General features: G+C 39.2%; 1 protein-coding gene across 1 annotated transcript in view; it reads right to left on the reverse strand.

The window, feature by feature from the left end:
* Positions 1–17,525, reverse strand: part of arhgap15 (Rho GTPase activating protein 15) — a 35,108-nt gene extending 17,583 nt beyond the window's left edge. Inside the window, exons 1-7 of the mRNA XM_083537375.1 lie at positions 17,367–17,525; positions 10,110–10,266; positions 8,667–8,723; positions 7,887–7,948; positions 7,371–7,458; positions 6,426–6,515; positions 177–275 (exon numbers count right to left, since the gene is read on the reverse strand). Coding sequence (XP_083393501.1) covers positions 177–275; positions 6,426–6,515; positions 7,371–7,458; positions 7,887–7,948; positions 8,667–8,723; positions 10,110–10,266; positions 17,367–17,374 — 561 coding nt within the window. The 5' untranslated portion in view covers positions 17,375–17,525. The remainder of the gene's footprint in view (positions 1–176; positions 276–6,425; positions 6,516–7,370; positions 7,459–7,886; positions 7,949–8,666; positions 8,724–10,109; positions 10,267–17,366) is intronic.
* Positions 17,526–18,274: the final 749 nt, after the last annotated feature.

Genomic DNA, 18,274 nt, shown 5'->3' on the forward strand with positions numbered 1-18,274 from the left:
CCAGCCAGAAAGCTTCTTTCATTCACGACGAATTCATGACCAAACTTCTAAATTCTTTACTCTGTGTATCTTTTTTTAGATTCGTGTTTATAGTGTTTATTCACTCGCTGAATGAATTAAGGAACTGTTTATGTGACAGACACCAATTTTCCCTCGAATTTCCTGAAACGACTCACCGATCTGTCCGCTGTGTTTTTGATGGCGTCATGCCATTTGCTGATGGTAGGATAGTCATCTGATTGCAGAAGCAGCTCCTCACCAGACCTTGTTGTTATCTGTGGATCATAAAGAACAAATGCTTTTAAAAAAAAAGAACGCTCAGTAATTGTCTCCAGTGCACGTAGCACATCATGGTGAGGAGCTGATAAGCTTAAAGCTGTACAGAAATGACAGTTTCCGACTTCTGTAGAGTTTCGGACACCTGTTGTATTAGTATTATTTTCGAGTGGCCTGCTGATGCCAACGGCACCCCAGGCCTCCTCACCTCACCTACATCAGATCCTGACTTTACCAAGTGCCTGAATGACCACAAATCTCCACAAAATCTAGTGGAACATCTTCCCAGAAAATAAAATTGTAAATAAAAATTCGAGACGTTTGAAATCAACAACCATGACATCTGCTCTGTGCCGTCACGGCGAAGGCAAAACAGGACGTGAGAAACGAACGTCCTCCCTCGAGCTCGTCGCACTTTCGCATGATACCTTACTAAATGCTGGCCTTGTTTTCTTGGAGAGCCGTAACCGCACATGGCACCGTCACACAGTATAAACTGCTTTTCACAGAAAAATCCGACCGAACACCCTTGCTAAGGTCAGGCTTGTCACATAGCCTTGGAATTTCCTGATGCTTGCCGTTTGACACCACGTTCGTACAAAAGCGAGAATTGTTTTAACATCGCTAGTATCTAAAAATACCAGATGGTATCACAGGGCATTTTGTTCTCTCGCAGTCACTCTGCATACACGTCCAAAGTTTTCATGCCTTTCGGAAAGAGGCTTCTCTGACTCCGAGCGGGAATGGCAGATGGGACCGGAGCAGTCTCTTCGGAGATAGCCGGCATACATTCGGGGCAGAATGTCTGAACGGGTTTGCTCGAGCTCCATATGAGCAAGAGCGTTCGTTCGAAATCTCGAGACCGTCTACGGAGGTCAATGTTGCAACAGTACACAAAATTCCGACCCGATCCGATTTCGGGAAAAGTAAAAGAGGAAGAAATGCAAAACATAAAATTGTTCTTTTTATCAAAACTGTTTAATATTATTAACATTTAAATTAATCTAATTAATGCAATACATTTTATTATATTAATTAAATTGGCACAAATTAAATTCAATAAATGGAAAATTTTAACAAAATAGTTTACATTTGTTAGATCCCATTTTGGATAAATTAATACTTAACTGTTCTACTTATTTCAACATACTTTAACAAATGTCTTCCTTCCTTTCTTCACTCCCTCAATATTTGGAATTGTCAGGATTTTCTCCTTTTATGAGAAATCTCTGAAGCTGTACATAAAACGGCATGAAGCGGTTTCCTGCATTCGCAAAACAAAAGTTTTGCAACACTCTACAAATCGTATTTCTGGTACGAAGTGAGTAGCCACAGTGACACTGCGCTAACTCTAGTTTCTTTTTTTATACCCCCTCCCCCTTCTTGTGTATGTTTTTAAGTTTATTAATAATAAAAAACACTAAAACAGTGGCGCTTAGTGCGAGGCGGAGACCAAACAAACATGCTGTTTGCCACTTAATACGTTTGTGAGGGAACTCAGATTGTGACGAGAGAGAGCAAAATAGACTCCTCCTTTATTTCTATGTTTCTCCTGTTTTTATTTTTAAAGCCATTTGCAGCTGAATCAGTCCACATCTGAGATCGATCATCTCTACAGTAAAAAAGCTAAAAGATAGAAAAATCTGTTGCTAAAAACCCGAATCGTGTAAAATGAACACTATGCAAACCAACTTTGCCGACACAAGCTTTCGTTCGTCTTTAGCACGTTGTGTAAACGATTCCTTTAACAAATGAAACTTCTATTAACTTCCCTTTAATAGCCAGTCAGATTCCTGGCACTAATCCTTCTTCTGAGCTTTAAAGGACAGAAAAAAACCCCCATCAAAGCATTTGAGTTTGTATTGACCCTCAGGGAGATTAATCAGAGAAATATAAAGCAGTCATTTCTTACAAAAAGGAGTGCGCTTTTTTTTTTTTAATCTCTTGAATATTTATATACATATTCATATCTCATCCTTCGGCGAAACGCTCGTAATGCTCCTCCCTCATGCTTTCACATACGTCCGTTTTTAGTTTGTCTCTGGTTTTGGCCGAAACATGAAGCTGGGGAGAAAAGCGAGACGACACGTGACGACGAGGTTGTTTGAGTTGAGCGTTCGGTTCCCGAAAGAGGTGAAAAGAACGGAGTATCGCCGTTTGGAACTTTCTAGAACTTTCTTTTTAAAGAAAACTTTACATTTTTACCTCCAATCTTGGGAATAATACTGTTGTGTGGATCAGTCCAGGACGAACACACACTATTACAGTACATCCAGAGTATATGGACACCTGACCTGATTCAGTCCTCCTTCACTGTTCTCCGATAAGCTTCTGAGAAGGCTTTCCATCAGATTTTTGGACATTTCTGTGAGGATTCGTGGTCCTTCATGTACAAGAACATCTAATAGGATCACTTATGTTGGGGTACAGTCAAGGTTCCAGTTCATCCCAAAGGTGTTCAGTGGAGTTGAGGAGGCGATGCAGGACACTCGTCATGTTCCATTCCAAGCCTAACACCAACAACCGTGCATTATGGAGCTGTCTTTGTGCATAGGAGCATCGTCATGCTAGAACAGTGTTGTGGCAGATATTTGCTTCCAACATATTGGAAATGGAACACATGTTCACACGAGTGATGGTCAGGTGTCCAGAAACATTTTGGACATACATTATAGTATTGGAACATCTGACTTTTTCCACAATTGGAGTGGAAGATCTCCTGCTATAGAGCTTCAAACCTTTGACTGCACCCCAGGCCTCATCAGCTTACCCACATCAGATCCAACACCCTTGAGGCTAAATGATCACAAAATCTAGAGGAACATCTACCCAGAAGCGTGGAGGTTATTATAACAGGAAATGGAGACTAGTACGCAGAATGTGATGTTCAAATCTTATGCTCAGGTCTCCACAAACTTCTAATATAGTAACAGGAACAGGTCAAACATGGGAAAATATAAAGTCTTAAAATGGTTTCGTATAAATCGCCACCAAACTCATAGAAACTTCTGCAGAGGAAATAAAAAGGAGCATGACGCAGAGTACGCCGCATTTTTTTCATGCCCGGGTTTAATGAGGAGTAATTTTTTAATATCCGAGCTCACACTTGGACTGTTCATTAATGTTTAATAAGCCGAAGCGAAGCAGTACAAAGAGCAGAATGCCATTTGTAGTGTCGCGTTCGTGTTGTTCTATTAAACAACCGTTCGTCTGAGTGCTTTGTAAAGACACAACTTTGAAGCGCTGCAGACGGCAGGATTAATTATCTCCACTTTTGCACCGAACTTGTTTGGAATGAAGGGGATTTAGAAGCCCATCAACGTTAATAAGGCGGAAAACAAAGGATACGTTTGTGTGTGTTTGGGGGTGGGGTCAGGGATTGGATTCAATGATGCATCATGCTTGAGTTGATAAGTCAAGCATAGAGAAGCATAGTCAAGTTGTGCATTGTGTTCATTTTGGTGGCAGATCTAAAACAGGGTGAGAGAACATTCTGTGAGCACACTGGGTTCAGGAACCTTCATGTCAAGGGCCTTAACCCTCTCTGTTCGAGGGGTGCTGTAGATAAGCAGAGCCTCCACTCTTCTTCCTAACAAACTGGGATATGCTGTAATGTGCATGTGACAAGTAAAGGATTTTCTCTCTCTGTGGTCGTGTCTCGATCAGAAGGTTGCAAGTTCTAATCCCAGCACCACCACCCTGGGTCCTTAAACAAGGCCCTTAACCATTAAATGCTCAGTTGTGTAAATGAGAAAGTTCTGGATATGGGCGTCTACCGAATGCCGGATATGTAAGTGTTCTCAAGAGACAAAAGACATTTTTAGGGGGAAGTGGTAGCTCAGTGGTTAAGATGTTAGACTTCTGATCGGATGGTTGAAACTCAATACCACCAACCTGCCACTTCTGGGCCCTTAAACAAGACCCTTAACCCTTAACTGCTCAGATAAATCTCTCTTAATAAGCATGTCTATGCTGTTTTCTGGTTTTAAACCCTGGTCAATTGTTTCATGCTCGTGACCTTTTTTTGAGTTTTGTAGGCATCAGGAGCATGCAGACGAACCGGAACACACTGGGTTCTTTACCAGTTCTTACTGATTGGTGGCGAAGAGTTTAAGAACCTGTTTATCCGAGCAGCAGTGTTTCCCCTCTGAAACTCGAAGCTGCACAGCACGAGTGACAGTTTGAAAACATGCAACGGCTTCGAAGTAAAATTCAAAGCTGGTTAACACCCTCCAGTGTCTGAGAGCTAATTTGAGACGGAGTAGGACTTGCTCGCGGGTAAAATTATGACAGATAAAAAGAAGACAATCTGTGAGGGCACATAAATTACATCACTATATGGAGGAAAGTTTGTGGACACCAGTGGATTAAATTGGTGTGTGCTTTACTCTTCTGGGAAGATGATCTAGATCCACTAGATGTTGTGGAGATTTGTGCTTAATGAGTTACAATAGTGTTAGTAAAGTCAGGTTCTGGTGTCGGTGAGGTGAGGAGCCCTGGGGTGCAGTCAGCATTCACATTTGGAGCTCTACAGCAGGAGATGTTCCACTCCACGCCATATCTTCATGGACCTGGCTTTGTGAACGACGTGATCTTGCGTTACATTTTCTACCAGACACCATTATCCAGAGCAACTTAATTATTTCAGTTCTACAGCTGAGCAATTGAGGTTTAAGGGCCATGCTGAAGGGCCCCACAGTGGCAGATTAGTGGTGCTGGAATTTAAACCCACTACTTTCACATTTCTCACTGGAAAATGGATCAAATTTGAAATCCCAAAGGGAGCTCCCAGATCATGATGTTAACGGTACATGATTCACGCTTTCCTGCCGAGTTTTTCACTACTGTCATCCAGATAGAATGGAATGATGAGTCAAACGATCCGTGTAAATCCAGGCGTTAGAACTGTAATGCCAGCGGCTGTGTTGTTTCAGTGGTACAGGATGCCTTCCTGTAAGAAAAGTCTGCTCTCGTCCCAGCTTCTACTGTTAACGATGTCCGATGGCACGGAAACGGTTTTGGACTCGGCTTTGAAAGCGACACCTGAATGTGCTTCCCTTCCCCCTGATCTCGGGTTTATCCGTTAACCGTGTAAAGGGGGGCCGCCGGTTTCAACATCAGGCTCATATTTCGCCTTCTAGTCACGTGTACAAGTTCATATTATAAAGTTGCAAGTTTGAAGCTGTCCTGATTTTTTCGACGTGTCATTTACCAAGTGACAAAAACTACCAGAGATCGAGGCTTAGCGAGGAATGCTATTAGCGTAATCCTGAAAAAAGAAAGCGGAGTGAAAAAAACGAAACAGTCAAACGAACTTAAAAAAAACGGCTCCATGATGTAAAAAAGGAATTTATCCAAAATCTGAACCGTGTTTCATCTGACAGGAATCTTAATTTCCCTGTTAAGCTGACCAGCGGTTTCCACACCCACCCTTCACTAATCCACGCCAGTTGATCGACGCTCGTATCAGACCACAAAATGGCAGGCTAATATCTCTACAAGCACTTTTTTAAGAAAATATATATCAAGTTTAGGATTAGTTTAGCTTAATGTCTTTTTAATCTTCCCATGGAGAAAAAGATTTCTGGCCAGTGAGGAATTGTGGGTTTATGATAAGATGAGATGTGATCTGAAGTCCTGCTTTTTCACTTTATTATAAACTCGAGTGTGTATTGATAACGATTTGACTTTTTTTCTTTTTCCTCAAGCGTTTATTTAAGTATTAGAGCTGCTCAGATGGGACTTGTATGAGTGGTTATGGTACATATGCAATATCTTTAGGCAAAAGTTTGTGGACACCTGAGCATACGCTTTTTTGTTTTTTTTTTGTGGGCAAATAGCAAGCAATTCACCAAGATATATATTGATACTTAATTAAATTATTCCTCAAAGTCCAACATTTGTAACATTTTTTCAGGTGATTTTAAGTGCATGGTGGTCTGAACCACTCCTACTTCTTGATTAAATCTCAATTTAACAAGCGATCTGAATGTTTTGAGCTCGATAACAGAGTGTGGTCTTTGGGATGGTAGAAGGCAGCAGGACCATGATGTAGATCTATACTTATATATTCTAATGCTGCTACGAGTTTGAAGACCTACCATCTCCTCATTCGTTTTCCAAAAGTAAGTAGCAGGAAGGTTTCTAACCTGAAAGACGTTCTTCCGACTCGACTTCTCCGTCGTCCAGTCCACAACGGCGCCACTGAGGTTCACGCCGTCTGCTTTAATTCCTGGTTTCTGTGGATTCCACAATAATACAAAGGATATATATATAGAAATATATTAATGCTCAGTATTCACATCTGTGCCGAAACTCAAATCCCACCACTGACCTGGTCTGAAGTCTGAATTGAAGGAACATTTTACTATCATCATACGGCAAAGATTAAAGGTCTTTTTCAGATTTTTATCTCCAATTATGGACTCTTATAGTGTAACGTCCCTTACACTATATGGACACAAGTTTGTGGAAACCTGACCATGATGCAGATCTTCAAGTAGCTGGCTTTGTGGGGCATTGTCATGCTGGAACATATTTGTGTCTCCTAGTTTAAATGAAGGGAAAATTTCATGCTACAGCTTCCAAAGACGTCCTACACAATTGTGTGCCTCAACATTTGTGCTAAAGGTCTGGGGAAGACCTGCATATGGGTGGAAAGGTCTGGTGTTCCAGTGCTTTTGTCCATGAAGTGTAAATACAATGATTTTAGTATTATCCTTTTAAAAACCTAAACATGAAGAAGCTATTTTTGAGCCAACAGCTCACTAGAAAAAGGAAAGCCCCAGAGCCCATAAGGTTTTCTGAACAGAACAGTGAGTGTTGGTGAGAGGTTCCATGTGAGAGAACAGAATGGGTTCTGTTTTAAATCACCCTTTTTTTATCCAACATCCATGTCAACATTTTCGATCTATATGAAGAGACAAGCTTTCTGGTAACACTTACAGCGCCAGATCCAAATACAGAAACGCAGAACATGCACGCGAACATGCTCATAAAAAAAAAAAAAAAACCTCCTCGTACAGCTTTCAGTTTCATCGAGGTTGTTAGAAGTTCAGTTTCGGGTGCGTTTAGTGAATATGCAGATACTTTACCAAACTGAGCATTGCTTCTTGCTTGCTCTCCTTGTAGAAATGCAGCTCGTTTGATGAAAGAACAACCCAGGCCAGCGTCCAGTTTTTCCTGCAGAGAAATTGATCTATAATCAGTGCTCGCTGTTTAACAGAAGGATCAGATCATTTCATAGACTGCAGCTACATCAGGGATCTTTAAAGGATTTATTTAGGCTTTAGGATTTAATACCAAAATGTCTTTAATGCACATTTCATGTGCATCTCGGGTTAATAAAGAAATGAGCTCCAGCAGTGTGGTAACATGTTATATCAAATCGCATGAGCTGTGGGAATTCATCTAATGTGTCTAATAGTTTCATGCATCTGCAAAATGTCAGACTTCAAATGTAGGTGTTTGGCTGTACATAGTTCTGACTATGGAAAGAAATTTTAAGGCAGTGTTTGTAATACACTTATAGTATTGGCTCTTTAAATACATGAATAAAGTATATAAAATATATATAAATTACATTCATAGAGAAATGATTTTATACATACTTGAGTTTCTTTCCTCCATCAGAGATCTTGGTTTTGTTCAGATAAACTCCATGCAAACCTGGCTGGAGTCGGGATACAATTCATGACGGGTTAGTAGAGAATGTCTGTCTGTCTGTCTGTCTGTCTGTCTGTCTGTCTGTCTGTCTGTCTGTCTGTCTGTCTGTCTGTCTGTCTGTCTGCCATTCACCCTGTCTGTCTGTCTGTCTGTCTGCCGGTCATCCATTCACCATATCTGTCTGTCTATCTATCTATCTGGCTGGTTGGCTGGCTGGCTCTGTTTACCCTATCTATCTATCTATCTATCTATCTATCTATCTATCTATCTATCTATCTATCTATCTATCTATCTATCTATCTATCTATCTATCTATCTATCTGTCTGTCTGTCTGTCTGTCTGTCTGTCTGTCTGTCTGTCTGTCTGTCTGTCTGTCTCTGTCTGTTAACCCCATCTGTTTGTCTGTCTGTCTATATATATGTATATATATATATATGTTGTATATAGATACCTAATATATGGACAAAAGTGTTTGGACACCTGACCATAAGATTAAAATGCTAGACCATCCACACACGTCCTGTACATTTGTGATCCTCCAACTTTGTGCTACAGTTTTTCAGAACCACCACAAATAGCTGGAGAAGTCTGGTGTCCCAATACTTTTGGCCCTACAGTCCATTGTGATCTGTAGCATTTTAGATCCTTAGAACAAATTCAGTGTAGATAATTCTTATTTTGTGATGAAATGAGTGTATACACACACACACACACACACACACACCTGCTGTAAACCCTGACTGGCATTGTGCTGGGACTGGTTCCTGCGATGTCGGTTAAGCTGTTGGGGGGGGAAAAAAAAGAACCTTTTATCTGTGATTTTATAAGGTAGTGAAGAAATCCAATGAAATCCATCACACACAGGCTGCGAGGTTTTTGCTTGCTGCAGATTATGAATGTTCTTTACCGTCTGAATCACACACTGATTGTCTGATTGTTGTTGCATGGATCTGTTTCCAAATTCCAGTACTGGTCATAAAACATACAAACTAAATAAATGTGAATTATGCGTGAAATACGCGTAGTAGTATTGGGTTTATTTGTAAAAAATGTAAAATCACGTTTTAATGTTTAGTCTTGTAAAAGCAGCAGATGGTACAGGGTTTGTAACACAGTGTGAGTCTGCCCTCTACTGTTGAGTCTCAGGATTATCAGTGCAGCATTGAACCAAATATCTGCCATAATGTTGTATTGATTAGTACTAAAATTTTGATCAAAACTTAAATACTGAATATCGTTGCTGTACTGCATCGAACTGATCATCATTCCCATGTAGACCTGCACAAATACTGTTACGCAGTACAACAGTTTATCCTCCTGTTTTAAAACTACCACCATAAAACACAAAAGAGTGTGTTGGTGTTGAATTCCCCCACACAAGAAATTCACAAAACATCAAGTTAGAGAATCAGACGTTTTAAAAGTGTCTTGCATGAGGAACATCTAAGCTGCTCTGTGACTCCAACCATGTAGATGTTACAGGAAGTGGATTAGTATTAATAATGGAGGTCCTACAAAATCTGTACAACGTCAATATATGTGCAGTGTTCTTTTTATATTGATTTTACACACGCACACACACACACACACACACACACACACACACACACACACACACACACACACACACTATGTATTTTTATGCATAGATTTACATGAACGTAGAATTTGAATAACACTTTTATGGAGTTTTATTCTTCTTTAAAAAAGAAATAAAAAATTTTATAGATAATTTGATGTACACAATTTAATTTAATTTAAATAAATAAACACAAACAAATACAAAAATAATAATTTAAATTTTTTGTTCCAACATGACCATCATGTTCATTTCTATCTGCATTGTTTTAACTTCTGACTATATCATGGATGGATGGATGGATGGATGGTAAATTCTGTATTAAATATGTGACACCGTTAAGTAAAATATATTTGAAGTAAATTTCCATTGATTTTATTTATTGTTTGTTTGTTTGTTTGTTTACCTGGATAGCTAGAACAAGGTCATTCATCACAATCAAATGACGATAAGACAATTGGTAAAATATGCTATTTATTTATTTATTTATTTATTTATTTATTTATTTTTGATTAAACTGTGTGTGTGTGTGTGTGTGTGTGTGTGTGTGTGTGTGTGTGTGTAAAAAGAAGGGTATATCTCTCTCACTGGTTTGGGGGCTGTGTCGAGGTCCGGTATGACCATGGATTTGGTTTGGCTCAATCGCTCGCCGCTGTTTGCGGAGCTTTTGATCCTCATGGCGACGGCTCCTTGAGGCAGCACCAGAGTAGGAGGCGTTTTCGACACATTCTGCATGGTGCTAACGCTGAAAGAGTGGACAAGCACTGATCAGGTTTCATTAGATGGCACTAATAGTAGTAAAAGCTAAATAATGATCTCAAGGTCAAATAATCATACGCTATTTAGAAAAAAAAAAGATTGTGGACAACGTTAGCTTCTTTCTGAACATCCTATTCCACATGTAGTCCCCATTTCCTGCTATAATAACCTCCACTCTTCTGAGAAGACGTTCCACTAGATTTTGTGGAGATTTGTTCCAGAGCTCTATAGCAGGAGATCTTCCACTCCTACCCATTTAAAGCATATGGAGCTGGTTTTATCTTCAGGGGCATTTCCTTGTGTAGCGATGCTAGCGTTTCTAAAGTCATCCTGTACAATTGTGTGGCCAGAACCTTGCGATTACAGTCGAGTTTCTCGAAGACGTTTCCTCTGCTGAGAAGTGTGTGAAGCATGCTAATTTTCACAGTCTCTGTGTTTTCTATTAGACCTGATGCACTGTGTGCTTATTATATCTGCTGTGAAAGACACTGCTGAATCGTCTTGTAGTGAAAACACAATCATCTGTGTCCATTTGGTGTGGTGGGATCATGGATGTCTCCCAAACTCCCACTTGCTTATTTGTTTCTCTTTTTTTGAGGGAGTGCATTACTCATATCACTTCTTTTTTTTATGGAAAATTAGACAGCAAGGAATATCAGGAGCAGAAACGAAAAACAAGGAGGTGGATCATTGATGCTGGTTGGCTGATGATTTTTTCTTTTTTTGTGCCAAAAACCTTCCTAGGATTCGACATAAAACCAAGTCATGAAAATATAAGCGAATAAAACGACTTCTGGTATAGCAGAACATCCAAACTGCGTTACTCCAACTATGGTAGACGTTACAGGAAGTGACTCAGTATTAATTGTAGATGTTTAAAAAAAAAATCTGTACATCATCCCCGTATATATATATATATATTAGTGTTCTCCTTTATATAGACATTTCCTGCTCATTTATATAGGGTATCATAAAAGGGTTGCCAGAAATTCTGTATTTCTGCACCATACAGTATTTAAAGCACAGTAAACCATTTGTTCTAAGGCTTTGTCAGCATTGTGCCATGGTTTCTGTGTGTACTTTTGCAATGTGGAGAGAAATGTAGAGTAGTAGGTCTTGACTCACTTCCCGGTGTCATGTGTTTGTCAAGTCAGCTTCCTGAAACGAAGGTTTGCATCATTGCAACATCAAACCATGAAAACTATTTTTTTTTATTGCTCACTCCTTTTAGGTGACTGTGAAATCGGCTATAAGTGTTTACTGAGTAATAGGAATACGCCAAAGTGTATCAGAGATGAGAATGCAGAGGAGCATTTTTCACAATCTTCTCCAACCCATGTAAAGCATATGTTCATAGAGCTGGTTATGTGCTCAGGAGCAATGGAACCAGTTTGGGTCTCCTGGTTCAAGTGAAGGGAAAATTTCATACTACAGCATCCGTCCTACACACATCCTAAGACGTCCTGTACAAATGTGTATATTGCTAGAAAGGTCAGGTGTTGTTTGAAAAAGGTTTTCTAGGGTTGAACTGTGGCTTAAAATATTTGCCAGCGACCATTCATAAACATCTAGAGCTTCAATTATGATTCCTGGAATTTTTTCTTCTTTACATTCAATAAAAATAAAAATAAAAACCTTGGGAACGCAGAAACGTTCCCTAATCTTTTCTTGTAGCATGGAGCTCAGTAGATTCCGTCTTTTAGATGAAATTTGAAAGAAAACGATCAAATTGTGGTTACATGTGTCAGACCCGGCCCCAGAAAACTACCATTCTACTCCCACTGGGCCTTTATGCACTGAGCAGAACATCCAGAGATTTTATTCCAGAAACCTAAGATGAACAACAAAATACAGATCGAACAGGCCAAAGAAACAGCCAAATAGCCAAATGAACCAGTGCTTTAAAGGATTAAAGTCCTGGCTTGTCATATAAACATTGTGCAGTGCAGATCAGAAAAACTTTCTTTTTTTTCTTGCTGCTTACTTTTGAAGATGCCAACGCAAATTTGAGTGCTTTGTTGACTTATTAGATGATGTATCTTCTAACAGTAAAGAAGTGCTGCAGGAACATTATAGCCGTAATAAATCATGATACCCGAGTACATTTGAAGGCAAAAACTTTTGGACTTTAACTCAAGTGAAAGTTTAAAGGGACACTTTTACTGGAGTCACATTTTACTGAGTGGATCTACTTTTACTCAACTACATGGATTGTGTACTTTATCCACCACTGATCTTTACATATGACAAAAATAAGCTGACCTGCCTATAGAGATGAAACCGTACTTGACCTGCAGATCAAGATCAAAAGAGTAATGGCAGCTACTGTACAGCTTTGGCATTCAGTCTGCTTTTGTATGACCTCCTAACCCTAACCCTAACCCTGATGGTCCTGTACATCTCTTCAGGTGGCTTGGATGAATGGAGTCTTTGTTGATGCTTTTGGTTTTTGTTTTCAGTCAGAATTATACAATATCCAGGTACAGGAGCTCAGAGGCTACGCCACATTTTTTGCCTGTTTATGGGACTCAAACGTGGTGTTTCAAGCTTGAAAGTGACATCATTGCTCTTTTCTATCACTTACTGTAATTAAAATGATCTACTATATTACTATGTTGGGGAAAAATCTAATTGTTATTATAGCACACTTTTTATTATATTACATAAATATAGTTACCTTAGAATCGCTTCAGTATAATAGATTTTGCTATGAGATTTTGTAATCGGATTGTGTTAATATGACAGTCGCTTCTTAATCACTTTTTCTGTGCATAATTAAAACATAATTAGAAGTTTGTTTAAATTCAGTGTAATCATGTTTTGATGTGAAATACATATATAACTATAAGTCATAATAACGCCTGTAACAGACTTCATAGTTGTGTAACTATGAACGTGTGTAACTATGAAGTCTGTTACAGGTGTTATTATGACTTATATAGTTATCAAATAAAATAAAAAAAAATTCATAATAACAGACTTCATTGTTACACACGTAATGAAGACCAATTTTGACAGATCATTGGGTTTGGATATTGGAGTTAGGATCATTTTGGACTTGGTCATATACAAATGTTTATTTATTTACATGTTATTTTCATATATATATATATATATATTAGTACCAGACAAAAGTTTGGACAAATCTTCTGCTTCTGTTTTTTCTTCTTCATTTTTTATTATTTTTTAACATTGCACATTAATACTGGAGACGTCCAATCTATGAAAGAACAGATCTGGAATTGTGTAGTCAGCAAAAACATCTTAAATAGCACAGAATCTGTTTTATATTTTCGATTGTACAAAGTAGCTTTGATGCTAGCTTGGCAAACGCATTCTCACATCAGATGCACAGGCTAGTCACCTGGAACGGGTTTCAGGTCACAGGTGTACCTTGTCAAGGGTTCATTCATGACATTTCTTGCCTTCTGAATGTAAGTACAGAGTCAACTGCCCCTATTAGTGCTACTACGACTACTGTACAAATCCATATTATCGCAAGAAATTATGCAGTCACCAAAATCACCAAACGCTATGAAGAAACGGGTTCGAGACAGGGAAGAAGGACCAAGAGCTACAGTGAGGAAAATAAGTATTTGAACACGCTGCTATTTTGCAAGTTCTCCCACTTAGAAATCATGTCGGGGTCTGAAATTGTCATCGTAGGTGCATGTCCACTGTGAGAGACATAATCTTAAAAAAAAAATCCAGAAATCACAGTGTATGATTTTTAAACTATTTATTTGTATGATACAGCTGCAAATAAGTATTTGAACACCTGTCTATCAGCTAGAATTCTGACCCTCAAAGACCTGTTAGTCTGCCTTTAAAATGTCCACCTCCACTACATTTATTATCCTAAATTAGATGCACCTGTTTGAGGTCGTTAGCTGCATAAAGACACCTGTCCACCCCATACAATCAGTAAGAATCCAACTACTAACATGGCCAAGACCAAAGAGATGTTCAAAGACACTAGAGACAAAATTGTACACCTCCACAAGGCTGGAAAGGGCTACGGGGAAATTGCCAAGCAGCTCGGTGAAAAAAGGTCCACTGTTGGAGCAATCATTAGGAAATGGAAGAAGCTAAACATGACTGTCAATCTCCCTCAGACTGGGGCTCCATGCAAGATCTCACCTCGTGGGGTCTCAATGATCCTAAGGAAGGTGAGAAATCAGCCCAGAACTACACGGGAGGAGCTGGTCAATGACCTGAAAAGAGCTGGGACCACCGTTTCCAAGGTTACTGTTGGTAATACACTAAGACGTCATGGTTTGAAATCATGCATGGCACGGAAGGTTCCCCTGCTTAAACCAGCACATGTCCAGGAACATCTTAAGTTTGCCAATGACCATTTAGATGATCCAGAGGAGTCATGGGAGAAAGTCATTTGGTCAGATGAGACCAAAATAGAACTTTTGGGTCATAATTCCACTAAACGTGTTTGGAGGAAGAAGAATGATGAGTACCATCCCAAGAACACCATCCCTACTGTGAAGCATGGGGGTGGTAGCATCATGCTTTGGGGGTGTTTCTCTGCACATGGGACAGGGCGACTGCACTGTATTAAGGAGAGGATGACCGGGGCCATGTATTGCAAAATTTTGGGGAACAACCTCCTTCCCTCAGTTAGAGCATTGAAGATGGGTCGAGGCTGGGTCTTCCAACATGACAATGACCTGAAGCACACAGCCAGGATAACCAAGGAGTGGCTCTGTAAGAAGCATATGAAGGTTCTGGCGTGGCCTAGCCAGTCTCCAGACCTAAACCCAATAGAGAATCTTTGGAGGGAGCTCAAACTCCGTGTTTCTCAGCGATAGGCCAGAAACCTGACTGATCTAGAGAAGATCTGTGTGGAGGAGTGGGCCAAAATCCCTCCTGCAGTGTGTGCAAACCTGGTGAAAAACTACAGGAAACGTTTGACCTCTGTAATTGCAAACAAAGGCTACTGTACCAAATATTAACATTGACTTTCTCAGGTGTTTAAATACTTATTTGCAGCTGTATCATCCAAATAAATAGTTAAAAAATCATACATTGTGATTTCTGGATTTTTTTTTTTAGATTATGTCTCTCACAGTGGACATGCACCTACGATGACAATTTCAGACCCCTCCATGATTTCTAAGTGGGAGAACTTGCTAAATAGCAGAGTGTTCAAATACTTATTTTCCTCACTGTACCTCTGCTGCAGAAGATACGTTTATTGGAATCAGCAGCCTCAGAAACCACCGATTTACAGCACCTCAGATTAGAGATGAAATAAAAGCTAGTAATTCAATTGGAGCATACATATAATAATATATATATAATTTTTTTTATGTTTTTCATCATGCACTGAGGAGACTGTATGAGTCAGACCGTCCTGGTCAAATTGCGTCAAAGAAACCATTACTTTGGAAGAACAACAAGCAGAAAAGACTTGCTTGTAACAAGAAACACAAAAAATGGACATTAGTGGAAAACTGGCCATATTTAAGTCCAAATTTAAGATTTTTGCTTCTAACAACCATGTCCATTTTCAAATGTACCAGTGGTTCCTGAATGTGTGGTTCCCACCGTGAAACATGGAGATGGAGGTGTAATGGTGTTGGGTTTGCTTTGCTGGTAACACTGTTGGTGACCCAGTCAAAACTGAGGCTACCACAGCATTTTACCATCTAATCTGGTTTGCACAGTTATATTCACAATAAAAAAAAGACCCCAAACATTTGGGTTATGTAAGAGCTAAATTGAACAAAGAAGGAAAGTGTTGGGATGCTGCATCAGATGACCAGGCCTCCACAATCACTCGATCTAGATCCAATTGTGTTTGAGGAAAAGCAACAAAAAGAACTCAACTCTCACCTGTGAGAATTCCTTGAAGATTGTTAGAAAACCATTTCAGAGAACAACCTGAGAGAATAGCGAGTGTGGAAAGCTGCCATCAAAGCTGAAGGTAACGTTCTTTCATAGTTTGATGTCTTCAGTGTTAATGTTTGATGTTTTCTATATATATTATATCTAACATGTCGTTTTTGCAGTGAGTGTGGGATTGTTTTGTTTATGGTATGATATTGTAAGAATGGGACATGTGTGGACTCCTACTTCCTGTCACCTTCTTGTTGAACTTTTCAGAGCGAAGCTTGTTGGATGATGATGAATTATACGCTGATGGTTGGTCAGACGTTTATTTAAATAGAAATTATGTTTGAAAAATTAACCCTTTAACTGGGGTGCCATTTGCAGATTTCATTAAGTCTCCTATATTAGTAGATGATCTTTACACATCGTGAACATTTGACTTTTCCTAGTCGTAGTCATTAGTTCTATTGTAGTTACTGATTATCACAACATAGTATTGTGTAAGACAAGCATCAAGCAGTAAGTATTTATATCATTACATACCAAGATCACAAAGCCATATCATCAATATTATTCAGAAACAACTAATCAGTCAATGATCAGTGAATAAACCAAAATTCTAAATGTTTAGTTTTCATGCAATATCGAGCTCCAAGTGATGGAAAATTTTCAGTTTGAAATGTGAGGAAACATCTTTACACCCACTGAGTGCACACACGACTCCTGGCCTGTCTCTACATAGTAACAGTTCAGCATTTGACACAACAGGAAATAAATAAATCACTTGAAAAAAAGGGTAACGGAAGCCGAATGCCAGCCGAGTGCAGAATCTTATGTCTATTTAAATAAAAGTGTTTCAGAAGCAGAAAAGATGCCGTGCACAATTATTGCACTGTTTAACACTTTCACTTTTCTTTAAGGCTACAGTGAAGTACAAACCCTGGAAAACAATATCTATTGGAATATCAAGCAGAAATATTTATATATATATATATATATATATACACATACATAAATATACATATGTATTAGTATGTTAATGTAAATTTAAGTAATATATATGTAGGTTTCTCATTAAACTAACAATGAAAACACTCGAAGTTTTGCAAAAGAAAAAAAAAACATTCAATCTGAAATCGGAAAGGTGAGAAAGTTGCTGTATCGCATGAAAGATTTCTCCATTTTCCACTTTTTTCACCACGACTTCACTCTGGTTGGAATAAAAAAACCCGTCCATACCTGCTCATCTGACGGTACGTCTACGGTTCCGTCTTCAGACAATCCCACGGTTAAGAGATGGTGGGAGAGTAAAAGAGAAGAATGTGTGTTGGAGAGTGAGTATTATTTAGAGGAAGTGTAATTGGCTCACGTGGTAGATGCAGACTTTTCACTGCCTGCAAGTCTCAGTGCAGACATGATGCTTCACCACTTCCTGTAGGCCTGCGCCAGCTTATTGTTTATCATTTTTTTTTTTTTTACTTCTCTCAAGATGGCTGCATGTGGAAATCCAGCAACAGGGTCATGTTTTACCTTCAACACCCTGGTTCGTAGATGCAGATTCAATTCGAGTTGGTTGAATTGCTGAACAATGAGAATTGGCAAAAGTATTGGGACACCTGAAATTTTCCAGACATTTTTAGTTCTTGCTCAAACTGATATTGCACACAATTGAAAAATGCCTTTGGATGCTTTAACATGAAATTTTCCCTTTACTTGAAATAGGAGACTCAAACCTGTTCCAGCATGATGATGCCTCCATGAAGCCAGCTCCATAAAGATCTACTTTACATCGTTTTTGCTTTAGAGGTTTGGGTTTCACACCTTTGGGATGAATGTGAACACATGACCGCACCCCAGGCCTCCTCACCTCACCTCCATCACTACCTGTCTGGATGATCACAAATCTTCAAAATATCTAGTGGAATATCTAGAAGATTGCAAATTATCGTAACAGCAGATGAGGATTTAATGTGGAATGGAATGTTAAAAAAATGGTCATTCTTCATACCAATACTGTTGCTACGACAACACAGCGCTAAGCTTACACTGACCAGTCAGTTACACCAAGGACTTACTGTTGGATCTGTAGCCTTGGATTCCGCGTTGTAAGACCTGCACGGTCACGTGCGTTATGTTTCCATCACGTG

This window comes from Silurus aristotelis, assembly GCF_946808225.1.
Source record: "Silurus aristotelis genome assembly, chromosome: 3".
Classification (NCBI taxonomy): Eukaryota; Metazoa; Chordata; class Actinopteri; order Siluriformes; family Siluridae; genus Silurus; species Silurus aristotelis.